Source organism: Rousettus aegyptiacus, unplaced genomic scaffold (genome assembly GCF_014176215.1).
Source record: "Rousettus aegyptiacus isolate mRouAeg1 unplaced genomic scaffold, mRouAeg1.p scaffold_m13_p_8, whole genome shotgun sequence".
NCBI lineage: Eukaryota > Metazoa > Chordata > Mammalia > Chiroptera > Pteropodidae > Rousettus > Rousettus aegyptiacus.
In genome coordinates, this window is record NW_023416311.1 from 18799409 (window position 1) to 18813216 (window position 13808).

At 51.4% G+C, this 13808-nt stretch overlaps 1 protein-coding gene across 2 annotated transcripts; it reads left to right on the forward strand.

Moving 5' to 3' along the window:
- The first annotated feature begins 85 nt into the window (after positions 1-85).
- RNF40 (ring finger protein 40) lies at positions 86-11783 on the forward strand. Of its 2 annotated transcripts, XM_016132836.2 has the most exons (20): positions 86-213; positions 320-522; positions 901-1068; positions 1203-1344; positions 1953-2159; positions 2715-2836; positions 2944-3090; positions 3176-3250; positions 4008-4127; positions 4225-4404; positions 4582-4717; positions 5582-5703; positions 5792-6219; positions 6294-6411; positions 6532-6681; positions 6849-7061; positions 7141-7266; positions 8142-8282; positions 8393-8494; positions 10584-11783. In XM_016132836.2, exons 2-20 carry the CDS (start codon positions 391-393, stop codon positions 10758-10760), a joined length of 3006 nt encoding a protein of 1001 aa, XP_015988322.1. In that variant the 5' UTR covers positions 86-213; positions 320-390; the 3' UTR covers positions 10761-11783. The 2 variants fall into 2 exon arrangements, with proteins under 2 accessions (XP_015988322.1, XP_015988323.1); XM_016132837.2 differs by lacking the exon at positions 86-213 and having other exon boundaries at positions 268-522; positions 10549-10725.
- Positions 11784-13808: the final 2025 nt, after the last annotated feature.

The window sequence follows — 13808 nt, forward strand, 5'->3', positions numbered from 1 at the left end:
TTACCATGGGAACTGACTACTGGCCAATCACCAAGAGAAAGGAGGCGTTCTGGAAGAAACCAAACCAACCCGAGAGGCGGTGCAAAGCGTGACCAATAGAAACAGGAAATGAAGGAGTGCCGCCACATCCGGCACTGCCCCTGCGCCTGCGCTCTGTGCCTGGTGATGTCCGGTGAGGTCCAAGATGGCGGCGCCAAGCTGATCCTGCTGCAGGTGAGGGGCCCGGGGCCGGCGGCTGCGGGATTCAGCAGGTGTGTGCGGGGGATGGTTCCGGCTGAGGTGCACCGGTCGCGTCCACATCACTGCTGTCTGTCTTCAGGTGACAGAAGTGCCACCTCCGCCTCCCTGACGTCCCTCAGAGACCCTGCGCTGCTCCTGGCCGCCGCGGCCATGTCTGGGCCCGGCAACAAACGCACTGCTGGCGATGGGGGCTCCGGGCCCCCAGAAAAGAAGTTGAGCCGTGAAGAGAAGACCACAACCACCCTTATAGAGCCCATTCGTCTTGGGGGCATCTCTTCTACGGTTCGTGGGCTCCTGCCCCAGCCCTCACAACTTCTCAGCCCACATCATTCACAACTTTATTCCCAGTTCTCCAAGTTTAGCAGGATCCACTTTATACAATACTCTGCTGAAAGAAACCAAGGACGCGATGTCTACAGATAGAAAAACAGGCTCCTGAAGGGCGTGTGCCTTGTCAGAGACTTCAGAGTTAGGAAGAAGCAGAAGCACAGCTAAGACAGACGCTTTCCGTGGATGTTTGAGCCTCTTTAAATCCTGTTAGCCATTAGTCTGAGGATACTCTTTTTCTCTGCCCATTCCATTTCCTTTCCTTTGTCCCTCTCTGATTGGTTTCTTGGGCCCTGTTTGACTTTCTCCTCGGTCCCTTTGTTTCCTTGGTAGGAGGAGATGGACCTGAAGGTTCTGCAGTTCAAGAACAAGAAACTAGCAGAGCGGTTGGAACAGCGACAGGCTTGTGAAGATGAACTCCGAGAACGAATTGAGAAGCTGGAAAAGCGGCAGGCCACGGATGACGCCACACTCCTCATTGTCAATCGCTACTGGGCCCAGGTGGATGCCCCTCTGCTTTCCAAGATCTGGTCTTGATCCAGCTACCAATCCTCAGACTCCTCTGCTGGGAAAGGAGTATCGTGCTGGGAAGCACCTGAGAGATTCATTACATTTTCGGTGCTTTCTCCCTTCAGCTGGATGAAACTGTGGAAGCTCTTCTCCGACACCACGAGAACCAGGAGGAGCTGTCTTCAGGGACAGAGGTGCCTGGGACCCAGGAGGGGCCGACACGTGATGAGACCCCTCTCTCAGAGCCAGGAACATCGGAACTGAGGGGTAGGGCCAAAACCTTAGGATCTGGGGAGCTTTTAAGTTTGGGGAAAGATCCTGGAGGAGGGAACTTTGATATTAGGCTCCTTAATTCCCTGCCTACCCTCCCACACATGCACACAAAATCGATTTCATGTTTGGGCAGCAAGGTGCAGTGGGTAAGAACACAAGCTTTGGGATCTGACTTGGTTTATAGTACAATTTGTGTTTTGACACATTCCAAAATGTTTTAATATTGACTGTGTTTGGCAGAGATCTAGACTTGGAAGAGACGTAGATAAGCAAAAAATAGTACTATTCCTGCTTTCAGGGAGGAAATGATTATAAACCAACAAGTAAAAAGTATAGGGACTACCGAATGGGAATTAGTATGTGTGTACATGTATGTGGTTCTATTTAGATTGGGAAGGCAAAGACGGCTTCTCTGAGGGAATGATATGTGAGCTCTGTGGCCTTGAATCTCTGTTTTGAGATGGGAATAACAGTGTACTAAAGGCACTGGTTGCGTTCATTCAGTGAGCCACAGAGTTTTGAAGGGCTTAGTCTAAAACTTGGTGCAGAGTGGTGGTAACTGCTGCTGTTATCCTCATGAGGGGTCTGTCCATCCCTCCCAGAGACCTTGCCAATGAAGCTGCGGCCCCCACTCAGTGAGCCAGCCTTAGCTTTTGTGGTGGCACTGGGTGCTAGCAGTAATGAGGAGGTGGAGCTGCAGCTGCAGGACCGTATGGAGTTCTCCAAGGCAGCAGTATCCCGTGTTGTAGAAGCCTCAGACCGCCTGCAGCGCCGGGTGGAGGAGCTCTGTCAGCGAATGTACAGCCGAGGTTAGTTCTTTGTGCCCCAATTCCAGAGGTGTCCATCCCAGTTTGTATCTTTATTATATCCCCTTAATGCCCCTAGCCCAAAGGCAGCCAGAATTCCCCAAGGAATGTCAGCCATGTTCTCAGGGGAAGGGTTAGATTGTAGATGGGGTCTCCAGGTTTGATTCCGGAAGTTGAATTCTGAAGAGTTGGGTGGGAGGAGTTGTTGATTCTAGTGGGGCCACCTCCTTCTGGCTGGATATCTCTTTGGAGCACTTTGCACAAATCTTGATAGCAGTTACTGGTCTACAAGGCAGAATAGCAAGTGCCCAGGCTTTGTAGGCAGGGGGGCTTCACCCAGCCTTAATTCTGTTATTCTAGCCTAGGCATTCTGGGCAAATATCTCTCCTCTCTGAGCTGGTTTCCTCTGTAGAGTGGGGATAAAGACTCTTGGCTTTGTCATGAGAAATTTGCAAGACAGCTGGTGGATCCCACTGGGCACATAGCAGACTCCAGAGTGAGTTAGTACACATCCCCATTGCCCTGGACTTGACTCTTACCTGAGCCCTGCCTTCCCAGGGGACAGTGAGCCCCCTGGTGAGGTGGCTCGGGCACAGACCCGGGAGCTGGGCCGTGAGAACCGGCGACTACAGGACTTGGCCACCCAGCTGCAGGAGAAACACCACCGAATCTCGTTGGAGGTGGGAGTTGGGTTTTCGTGGGGCGGGATTAGAACCAGGGTGAGCACTCAAGGATCTTAGGGAGCCAAGTCCCTTCATCTAAGCATCTATCTTTTTTATTTTTCCAGTACTCTGAGCTTCAGGATAAAGTGACATCAGCAGAGACCAAAGTACTAGAGATGGAGACAACAGTAGAGGACCTGCAATGGGACATTGAGAAGCTGCGCAAGCGTGAGCAAAAGCTCAATAAGCATCTGGCAGAAGCCTTGGAGCAGGTGGGGTGCTGTGTCGGATGGAGCCGTAGCTAGGTACTTAAGGGCCTAGTTCTCCCCTACATGTTCATCTGTCTCCTCTCCACAGCTCAACTCTGGCTACTATGTGTCTGGGAGCTCCTCAGGTTTCCAGGGGGGCCAGATCACACTCAGCATGCAGAAGGTGAGTAGATATCATTCTTCCAGTTTCTCCTATTTTCTACTCTTGAAATACCCCCACAGAATTAAAGACAGACATCCAACTGTGATCTCTGAGGCCCTTTTCTGTCACTCGTATTGCTCTTTGTTTTGTTCATACATGAACATATTCAGGAATTGCCAAATGTTAAGTGTTAGGTATCATGCTAGGAAGCAGGTATGTTGGAGAACAAAATAGGTAAAACTTAAAGCTTTCATGGAGCTTAGGTTCTAGTTGAGGCAACTGATGAATAGTAAAACTTTGGTTGTAAATACCACAAGAAAAATATAGAATAGAGATAAATGGAAGTATATTGGAGGCAGTTGGAATTCTTAGGTGGCTGAAGGAGAGTCTCACTTCAGGTGTATTGAATCAGTATCTCATTCCTCGTCCTGCCTTTGTTTTCTCACTGCTTGGCTGTTGCACATTTGTCTTGGTGCCTTGGAGGTCATTGTGCCCTGTCTCTTTTTCCTTCAGCTTACTCTTCAGGGCTTCCAGGAAGGCTTCCCTGACTTCCTGTCGGTTACAAGCCTTGGTACCCAGCACTGACCATGCAGTATTGAATTTTCTCCCACTTGCCCAGGAACTCTTAGGAAAGTGTTTGGGCCTGGGTTGTGTCTTGTGGCTTCAGAGTACATCATTGCTACACATAGGGGAGCTTTGGTGGGGCTTCTGGTGGTGACGTGAGGGAAGCGTGCCTCCTGGCCTGGCCCTGGCTCCCACAGCCCTTCCCACTCTGCAGTTTGAGATGCTGAATGCAGAGTTAGAGGAAAACCAGGAATTGGCCAACAGCCGCATGGCAGAGCTGGAGAAGCTACAGGCTGAACTTCAGGGTGCTGTGCGGACCAATGAGCGCCTCAAGGTGGGCTGTGTTTCGGGTTGGGAGGGTCTAAGCCTGCAGGGTAGGGGCTGAGTCCCGAATCTTCTTGCTGATTACTCCTGAGCATCCCTTCTCTTAGGTGGCCCTGCGTAGCCTTCCTGAGGAGGTGGTACGAGAAACAGGGGAGTACCGAATGCTGCAGGCCCAGTTCTCACTTCTCTACAATGAGTCTCTACAAGTGAAGACCCAATTAGATGAGGCCCGGGGGCTGCTGCTGGCCACCAAGAACTCCCATCTGAGACACATTGAGCATATGGAGGTATGGCCCTGGAATGGGTGGGGACCGCGGATAAGGATCAGATCCTTAGGGTCATAGCATTCCTAGATGAAGGTCAGGGATTCCTTGAGAATAAATTCTTAAGCCACTGAGGCTTGAGGTGGGGGGCTTGCCACAGGACTGAGAGGTTGTGTGGAACTTCAATGCTTCAACTCACAGAGCGATGAGCTCGGGCTACAGAAGAAGCTGCGCACAGAGGTTATCCAGCTGGAGGACACGCTGGCCCAGGTACGCAAGGAGTACGAAATGCTGCGCATCGAGTTTGAACAGAATCTGGCGGCCAACGAGCAGGCGGGTATGTGGTGAGAAGAAGTGGAGGTAGGGCCTTATCTGGGATTACTGTGCCATAGTGTGGGGCTTTTGCTTGTCCAGATACCAGAAGTTAAGCCCTTTCCTTTCATAGAGCTTCATCTCCCTGTGGAAAACAGGTACCACACCACCTGGCTCAAAGGCATAGTGAGAGTCACAACTAGCTGAGGTGGATAATGCAGCAGGCTTAGTCAGAACATGAGCTTGCAGCCCCGTGCCCCATCTGTGGTTCTCTGGCCTTCTTGTGTCTCTCTCAGATATTCATTTTACAAAGATTTATTGAATACCACCTATGAGGCACCCTCTGTTCTAGGCTTTGGGATAATACCAGCAAACAAAACACAAAGAATTCTTGCTAGTATGGAGCAGTATTGTAGTGGGAGAAGACAGACAATAGAGAAAAATGAACATGTATGTTAGATATTGACAAATATACCAAGAAAAATAAAGCAGGGAGAGAAGATAGGAAGTGTTAGGAAAAAGGGTTCTATTTTGGATGGGGAGGTTAGAGAAATGTATAACCAAGAAAGTGACATTTGTTTAAGAAGAATCTAAAAATAGATTAATTTACTTTGAATGTTACAATTATGTGTTCCTTTGAAGGAAATTTGGAAGTATTAAAATGTACAGTAACAGAAATAACACATAGACAGTATTATTTCATGTTACTTTGAGATAAATTTTTTTCATTTCTACATTATTTACTTTGATAAGATCACATTTTATCTAAGGGCTCCCTCAGTTTTTCTTTTTGTAATAGGAGTAATGGCTCTGGCTCGGCCTCTTCTCTTGAGGGGTCAGGCCCCTAACCCAGGGGCCAGTTTGACTTTAATTCTCAACCTTCCCCTAGGGCCCATCAATCGTGAGATGCGCCATCTCATCAGCAGTCTCCAAAATCACAACCACCAGCTAAAGGGTGATGCCCAGCGATACAAGCGGAAGCTGCGGGAAGTGCAGGCTGAGATTGGAAAGGTGAGGAGGGGACTGTGTAGGAGGAGCATTGGCTAGACCCCAGTGAGTACTGTGTCACCTCAGCCCTGTTTTCTCTTATTCTTTGCAGCTCCGGGCCCAGCCCAGCGGCTCTACTCATTCTGTCCCTAATCTGGGCCACCCAGATGACTCTGGCCTTAGTGCCCCAGCCCCAGGGAAAGAAGAGGGTGCACCAGGCCCTGTCATTGTTCCCGATGGCAGAAAGGAGATGGCTTCAGTGCCTGGTGCCACCATGATTACTTCCTCTGTGAAGAAGGAGGAACCGGTCCCCTCTGAGGAAGATGCCCAGGCCCTAACTCCTGGGTCCCAGGGCTGCTCCTCCCGGGGCCGAGAACCTGAGGCCAGACCCAAGCGGGAACTTCGGGAGCGGGAAGGGCCTGGCCTGGGACCCCCATCTATAGCCTCAGCCCTCTCGAGGGCTGATCGTGAGAAGGCCAAGGTGGAAGAGGCCAAGAGAAAGGAGTCAGAACTCCTTAAAGGTCTTCGGGCAGAGCTCAAGTGAGTCACTATTCTCATCTCCTCACCCCCGCCAAGTGGCCTCCAGCCCTACCCATCAAGCCTTCCTCCCTCAGGAAAGCCCAGGAAAGCCAGAAGGAGATGAAGCTGTTGCTGGACATGTACAAGTCAGCGCCCAAAGAACAGCGGGATAAGGTGCAGCTCATGGCAGCTGAACGCAAGGCCAAGGCCGAGGTGAGGGCAGGTGGGGCCAGTGGACCATGTAAGAAGCTGCCCCAGGAGGTCTGACCAGAGCAGAGACCTAGGTCAGCAGGAAGCCATGACAGGCTAGCTCCCTCCTTATGGTGGCTGTAGGTTGATGAGCTACGGAGTCGCATCCGGGACTTGGAGGAGAGGGATCGAAGGGAGAGCAAGAAGATCGCAGATGAGGATGCCCTTCGGCGCATTCGGCAGGCAGAGGAGCAGATAGAACACCTGCAACGCAAGTTGGGTGCCACCAAGCAGGTGCGAGCCACTTGTGGTCCTCTTCTGAATGTTGGGATCCCATTAAACCCCTATTAGGTTCCTCTGGCACATGGCCTGGTTCCACTGTGTGGTTCTTTGCTCAGCCATGTTTTCCTGTGGTTTCCCTATTCATCTACCACATTCTACTTTGTCCCTGCCCACTGCAGGAGGAGGAGGCCTTGCTCTCAGAGATGGATGTGACAGGTCAGGCTTTTGAAGACATGCAGGAACAGAATGGGCGGTTGCTACAACAGTTAAGGGAAAAGGATGATGCCAACTTTAAGCTGATGTCAGAGCGGATCAAGGCCAACCAGATTCACAAGTTGCTGCGGGAGGAGAAGGATGAGCTGGGCGAGCAGGTTCTTGGTCTCAAGTCCCAGGTATGGCCACCCAGGTCTTATAGGGTGGTGCTGGAGAGGCAGGTGCTCCCCAGCCCTGAATCCCTGCCTCTGTTCTTAGGTGGATGCCCAGCTGCTGACTGTACAGAAGCTGGAGGAGAAAGAGCGGGCCCTGCAGGGCAGCCTTGGGGGTGTGGAGAAGGAGCTGACGTTGCGCAGCCAGGCCCTGGAGCTCAATAAGAGGAAGGTAAGGCCACGCCTGAGGGGAAAGCAGCCTAGGATATTGGCTCACAGCTGAAGTCTGGCTCAACATCTTGAACATTTTCTACATTTCAGACCCTATGCTGAGGAGTTTCTGTACTTGTTCAGATTTTAGTCACAGAGTAATCCTATGACGGTTTTTGGGCCTGAGTCTCTTTGGCTCCAGGACCCACATCCTAACCACTGCATTGGTTAGCTGTAAAATGGGGATGGTGTTTCCTGTCATGTAGTTGTATTAAATCTAAGAAATGTCTGGCTGGTGGTAAAGGCTTAAGGTTGACATTGATTTTCATCTTTCTTTTACTGGGCTTTTTTCTCCTATCTAATTCATTAAGCAGTATCGTACATGTCATTGTTGTATATATCAGGCCCCGCACTAAGTGCTGGGGAGACTATGGAAACAAGAACCTCCTATTGGAATCGGGAATGTCTAGTCTTGAGGGACAGGTAAGCCAGCCAATAATCTCAAGATAAAATAATGCTGTTATTGATCACAGTAAGATTCATGAAGGAAACTAAGGTGCTGTGAAAGAAAATAGGAAGTAATATTTGAGCTGAAGGCAGAGAGAGCTGCAGGAAAACAGTATGTTTGGGGGGAGTTGATAGTAAAGAGAATATCCCTGTGAAAGCTCAAAGACGGAAAAGAGCATTATGCAGGTGGGGAACTGAAAGTATTAGAATATAGTAAAAGAGGAGGTGGTGAGGGTCTAGAGGTCAGGAGGCAACACCAGCTAATGAAGATATTGGACTTAATCCCAAGAGCAAGAATCATTGGAATGTTTTACGCAAGCATCCATGGACCATGGCTCTCCCTAGGCTCAGGAAAATGATTTCCCTTTCTCCTTGTCTTACCTACTTCAGGCTGTGGAAGCGGCCCAGTTGGCCGAAGATCTGAAGGTACAGCTGGAGCATGTGCAGACACGACTGCGAGAGATCCAGCCTTGCCTGGCAGAGAGCCGGGCTGCGAGAGAGAAAGAGAGCTTCAACCTCAAGAGGGCTCAGGTGTGTGCATGGTGGGGGCAGGGTGGTCCAGGGTCAATGGTGAGGCCTGGGGAGGTGGGTGAGTCAGAATGAGGACCCTTGCACTTAATGTAGCCCCTCTCCTGCTTCAGGAGGACATCTCACGGCTGCGGCGCAAGCTAGAGAAACAAAGGAAGGTAGAGGTTTATGCAGATGCCGACGAAATTCTCCAGGAGGAGATCAAGGAGTACAAGGTGGGGTTGTTGTTCCCCATCAATCTAGGAATCTTAGATGGAGGGGGAGGTTGGTGAGAGATATAGTGGGCAGTCTGGGGACCCTAGAAATAAGATAGGGTAGCAAAAAGTGGGCAGAACCCATTGTGGAGAATCAAACAACTGACCAAGTGTCACACATACTGCATACCAGGCAAGAGCGCTTGGCTAGGTTAGGAGGGCTGGGAACTAGATCTAGTTTCAGATCTCTTAAAACTGGCAGTATGTTGGAGGAGACAGCCAAGTAGGTCTCCCATGAGAGTGATGAGCAATGATGGCAGAGGCCAGAGGGGAAATATCATCCAAAGGAAGCATGAAGAATGAGTCAGCTGTGAGGAATGGGACAAGAAGATTCTGGAAAAGGGGGAGGCAGAGGTGAGGCCCTTAGTCGAGAGAAATGTGCTGGAAAACAGAGCTGGAAATTGTCGCTGGAGGACAGATTTTGTGGTGAGTGGCAGGCTTACGGGTGTTGGGCAGTGTCACATGCTGAAGGATGCAGTAACCAGGTTAAGACACTGGGCTTATCCTGTAGGTAGCTTGGAGATTTGAAAGAGTTTTAAACCAGAGAGTGACATGATCTGATTTGCTGTTAGATGTGAGCTAGAGCAGGTAAAGACCAGAGGCAAGGAAATTTAAGCTACTGCAGTCATTGAAGTAGAACCTGATACTGAGCTCATCCAAGATATGAGAAACAAGTAGAGGAGTTCAGGAAACAGAAGTGCTTAGACTCAGGGATGGATCGAATGTATGGAGGGAGAGGGAGGTACCAAGGAGAACTCCTGGGTTCCTGATTTAAGAAGCTGGGTGTATGACAAGTGACGGGGGGATTAGGAAGACTGTGGAGGAGTAGGGATTGGAGACAGCGTTCAAAGATGTTGAGAACAGGAGTAGGGATTGGAGACAGTGTTCAAAGATGTTGAGAACAAGACAGCCTCTTGGAAGGCTATCTGGGACGGTACTCAAAGCAGAAGGGCTGCTTTGAAGGTCGGGCTTGTGGGATTGTTAGCAGAGACAGAGGTGGAAGGAGAGGTCTATGGTATGGGAAGGGACAGAGGTCATTCTCCCTCAGGAACCTCAAAGCTTAAATGATGGGCTGAAAGAGAGAAGCTGGTGGTTTGGGAGGAAGAAAAGTGATGCAGAGGGAGTTGATGGGGGAAGAATTTCAAGGAGGTGGAGATGAGCTGAGTAAGAACTTCAAGAAGATATGAAGTGGGTGATGAGAGATGTCGCTTGGATTTGGCAGTCTTGGGTGGGAATGGTTCTTGTGCAGGGGTAGAGGTGGAGGTCAGATCGCCTACACACTCACTAACAAGCAAAGAGAGGGCAGAGGGTAGGTCAGTAAATAATAAACCTTTTGAAGCAGTTTGGTCTTGAAGAGGCAGAGGTGGCTGGAGATAGCCATGGGAAGGGCAGAATTTCTAAAGAAAAGACAAACTTTGGAGCCTGTCAAATGCTGATTGGTAGGGTCCTGAGAGCTAGGGAATAAAGGGCGGCAGGCTGGACGAGATGTCAGGCAGAGGAGAGGTGTGTTGGGGAATGCAGAATTGAGGGAATTCCTGTCTGGAATTTGAGGTGTGACCTGGTGGCAGGTTTCAGGATAGGAGAGATTAGTGTAACCTCCATAGAGAGATTTATGAAACCTCCAGGGACCCACAGAAGGATCTGTGGACAGCACCAGAGATGGACCCATTTAAGAGTGAAGATAGCATATTTCTAGTGGCACTGCAATGCCCAGCTGCAACTGTAGCAGGCACAGTAGACAGTGGGCTTAAGCTAGGATTAGGGTTTTCCCAGAGAAGGCCAGAGGGGAAAGAGATGAAGCACTGGGGCAGAGATGCCTAGGCTAAGCCCGTGGGCCCTTGGGGGTGAGAGGGAACACATGACCACTGGCTACCCCTGCTTCTGAGTCTGTTTTCTCATGTGGAAGGTGCTCATGCCTCCCTTCCAGGGTTATGGTAATAGTTAGATGTAGTCTGCTGTGTGGTGGTTAGCCTGGACCACCACCTGCTGTTAGCGTGGGGTCTGGGTATCATCAGGATTGTTCCCGAGCTGATGCCTTTGCCTGGCCCAGGCGCGGTTGACCTGCCCCTGCTGTAACACCCGCAAGAAGGATGCAGTCCTTACCAAGTGCTTCCACGTTTTCTGCTTCGAGTGTGTGCGGGGCCGCTATGAGGCCCGCCAGAGGAAGTGTCCCAAGTGCAACTCAGCCTTTGGTGCTCACGACTTCCACCGTGTCTACATCAGCTGAACCCATAACTCAGGGGACTTTGGAACATCCGTGGACTCTGTGGGGCCAGTCCCTCTGCACCTGGTTGGTTTGTAGGACCCAGTGCACGCTAGTGGGAGTGATGTCAGCCAAGCTCCATTCTGCCTTTGCCCCACAGTAGAGCTGCGGCTCAGGGGGCACCTGCCCTGCAAGAAGGTCTGCTATGAGACACCTCAGAGGCCCAGAGCATCCAACTGGGCTCCCTGGAAGCTGACCCCAGCTCTTCTCCAACTGTCTCCACGGGCCCATCCCAACCTTAAGGGGGACATTTTCCCAGGCTGTGACCTCTTATGAAAGAGGGGGCTCACTGCCTACTTAATATACCCACAAGTTAGGACCAGAGATGGGCCAGCCCCTTGCTCTGAGACTGGGCCCTCGAGCCCAGGGAGACTTTCTTTTTCTTTACATTTGGCCCCCCTCCCCCCACCCTGGGCCTGGGCAGGGCTTCTGTCTTGTGGAGTTCTGTGAGCTCTTTGGTCTGGCTCTTGTGATAAGAGCTGAAGGAGATACCCTTTATCAAGGTGGGGCGGGGTACTATTCTCTTCCTCTGGGAAGCTCAGTGGTTGCTACAGTTACCTTGCCCTCATGTTGGGAGTGCTGAATCAAAAGCATCAGTTTCTATTCTAATCCGGCCTTCCCAGTCTCTACTCTCCCAAGCCCCCTTACCCCACCTCATGCTTCCCAAGATCCAATGGGCCCCTTGACCTTGCTTTCATCCTGGTGGCCTTAACTTCAGTGGAAATAGAACTTCCCAAGAGGGGAAGGGACAGATTAGCTGCTGGGCCAACTTCCAATCATTCCAGTAGAAGAGCTTCATCTAACCCTGTGACTGAGCCTGTATGCATGATGCTTCCTGTGCTACCTGCCCAAGCAAACTCTGGGCTATGAAGGCAGCAGGCTGGGCCTGGAAGGTGGAGCCACTGACAGGTGCAAGGGCCCATACAGACCCTGCTCTAGAGATGACTTGTATAGGCTGTATGTTATGAATAAACGGCCAGTCCTCAGCCTGTGGTCTGAGTAGCCAGGTTTCCTGCCCTAAACGTGGTCCCTGGTTTAGCTGCTATATCTGCCCCAAGACTTCCCTGGCTGGCGTGTGAATTTGGAGGGCCTGTGCAAATGAGACCCTGCATATCCACCCCCAACATTTAGTAACATTTTTAGATGTCACGGCTGTCAGGGGTCCAGTACTGGGGAGGAGCGTGCCTACGGGAAGAAAGCATCGTGGTCACTTGGAGCCAGCAGGCCACCCCTCCCACCGGAAAGAGCTGAGGCGATCCGGTCCCTTCGCCACGTTCCCAGTAGTCATTGGCTGCTGGGAAGCTTCGAGCTGCATCCTGGGAAATGTAGTCCCTTATTGGTACCTGGCGGTACCTGGAGGGGGAGTCGATTTCCCGGTAGTGCAGCTCAGAGTTTGGCGTGGACCCGACCCGCGGGCCATCCCCTCCCCAACGGCTTTATGGCTTTACCCGTCCCTACACCTCAGGCACAGAATGGGACGCCTCATCGAGTGACCACCTTCATTGCAGCTTACACCAGCCGCTGGCTGTGTTCTCTCAGGAACCATGTTTCAAGTGTGGACAGGCGTTTCCAGGTTCAGCGCGGTGTCGGGTCCTGGGGGAGAGCCACCACTGAGACTCCACTGGGGCTCGCACTAGAACCGGTACGGACCCGGTTTTGTGCTGGAGCTGGTGGCGGGGCCATGGCAGCAATTGCACAATCGTGCGGCCGTGCAGACTTGGCAGTCGCACCTTCACAAGGGCTGGCAACCGTATCTGTCTTCGGGCCCCACGTGGCGCCCGGGGTTTCGGAGGGGTTCGACCGGGTCGGACTGGAGACAGAGACGCGGGCTGCAGTGACTTCCTGACCCAGGCCGGCAGCGGTGGGCACGCTTACCGAAGCACGGGCCGCAGCTGGAGATGGCATCTTGCCGCTCTATAAGTGTGTGGGGCCTGGGGGACAGCGGTGGTAAGGGTAGGGGGTGGGGGGAACGCAGCATATTACATCATAGAGAGGCGGCCGGGCTCTGAAAGGAGGAGCATGGAGCCTGGGAGCTGCTTCAGGTCAGCCAATCTGTGTGAGCGCTACTCTTTCCTGGCAATCACCTACACTTGGGCTCCTTAAATAAATGCAAGTTACGACACATCATCTCCCCAAATGTCTCCCCTAGGCCAGTCTCCATATCCAGAGGAGCTTTGAACTCCTTTTGAGTCCTCGTACTTTGTAAAGTAGGCATCAAACCACTTTCTCAAGCTTAAGGGAGAGGAATAACAAGGTCAGAATTCCAGTGGCAGGAGCAAGCATGGATGCCACAGGAAAAACAGTAAACTCCATAAGTGTTTGTATGCAATGAGCCTACCCAGTGTTGGGAAAACCTACCTTAGGGACTTGTCAGGCCCCTCCAGCCAGGAGGTTTGACCTCTTAAAACCCCCCCAGTATCCCCATTGGCCTCAGTGGCTATGATGCCTTGGGTCCCTGGGATGGGCAGGCCAAAACTTCCCGGACCAACCTTGACCCAGAACTGGGGCTGCAGTCTGTGATTGGTCACACGGTCCAGTGGAGCATTCAACACTGGCCATTCTCTTCAGAACATCCCTTGGGCCCTGTGGTGCTACTCTTCTGGTTTTCTATTTACTATCTTCTGCTGGTCCTCTTCTTCCATTCATAAGCTAGACTGATTTCTACTCTGCCAGTCTTCCTGGGTGTGTTCATCCATGGCCATGGCTACAGCTAAGCTGCTAAGGCCCAACTTCTCCAGCCCAGTTCTTTCCTGAGGTCCATACCTAGAAAAATCACACTGTTGGGATGAGGCTTGGGGGTAAGATCATGTCACTCTCAAAAATCCCCCAATGGGGCCCTATCCCTATGTTCCTCAAACAAAATGCTCTATACTCTGCTCTCTACCTTCTTTCAATCCTCACCCCTCTATGCTCTAAACCCAAACCTAGTTGTTATACACCCTGTATCCCCCGCCCCACACCTGGCCCTTACACATAATATTTGCTGTACTTGCAACCCTTATTCCTTAGGTC

What these genes read in the sequence shown, in the direction of transcription:
- RNF40 (XM_016132836.2), top strand. Translation starts at nt 391, where the DNA reads ATGTCTGGGCCCGGCAACAAACGCACTGCTGGCGATGGGGGCTCCGGG. An exon ending in GACACATTGAGCATATGGAG is followed by an intron (nt 4,405 to 4,581) that starts GTATGGCCCTGG and finishes TTCAACTCACAG; the next exon opens with AGCGATGAGCTCGGGCTACA. An exon ending in TTCTTGGTCTCAAGTCCCAG is followed by an intron (nt 7,062 to 7,140) that starts GTATGGCCACCC and finishes CTCTGTTCTTAG; the next exon opens with GTGGATGCCCAGCTGCTGAC.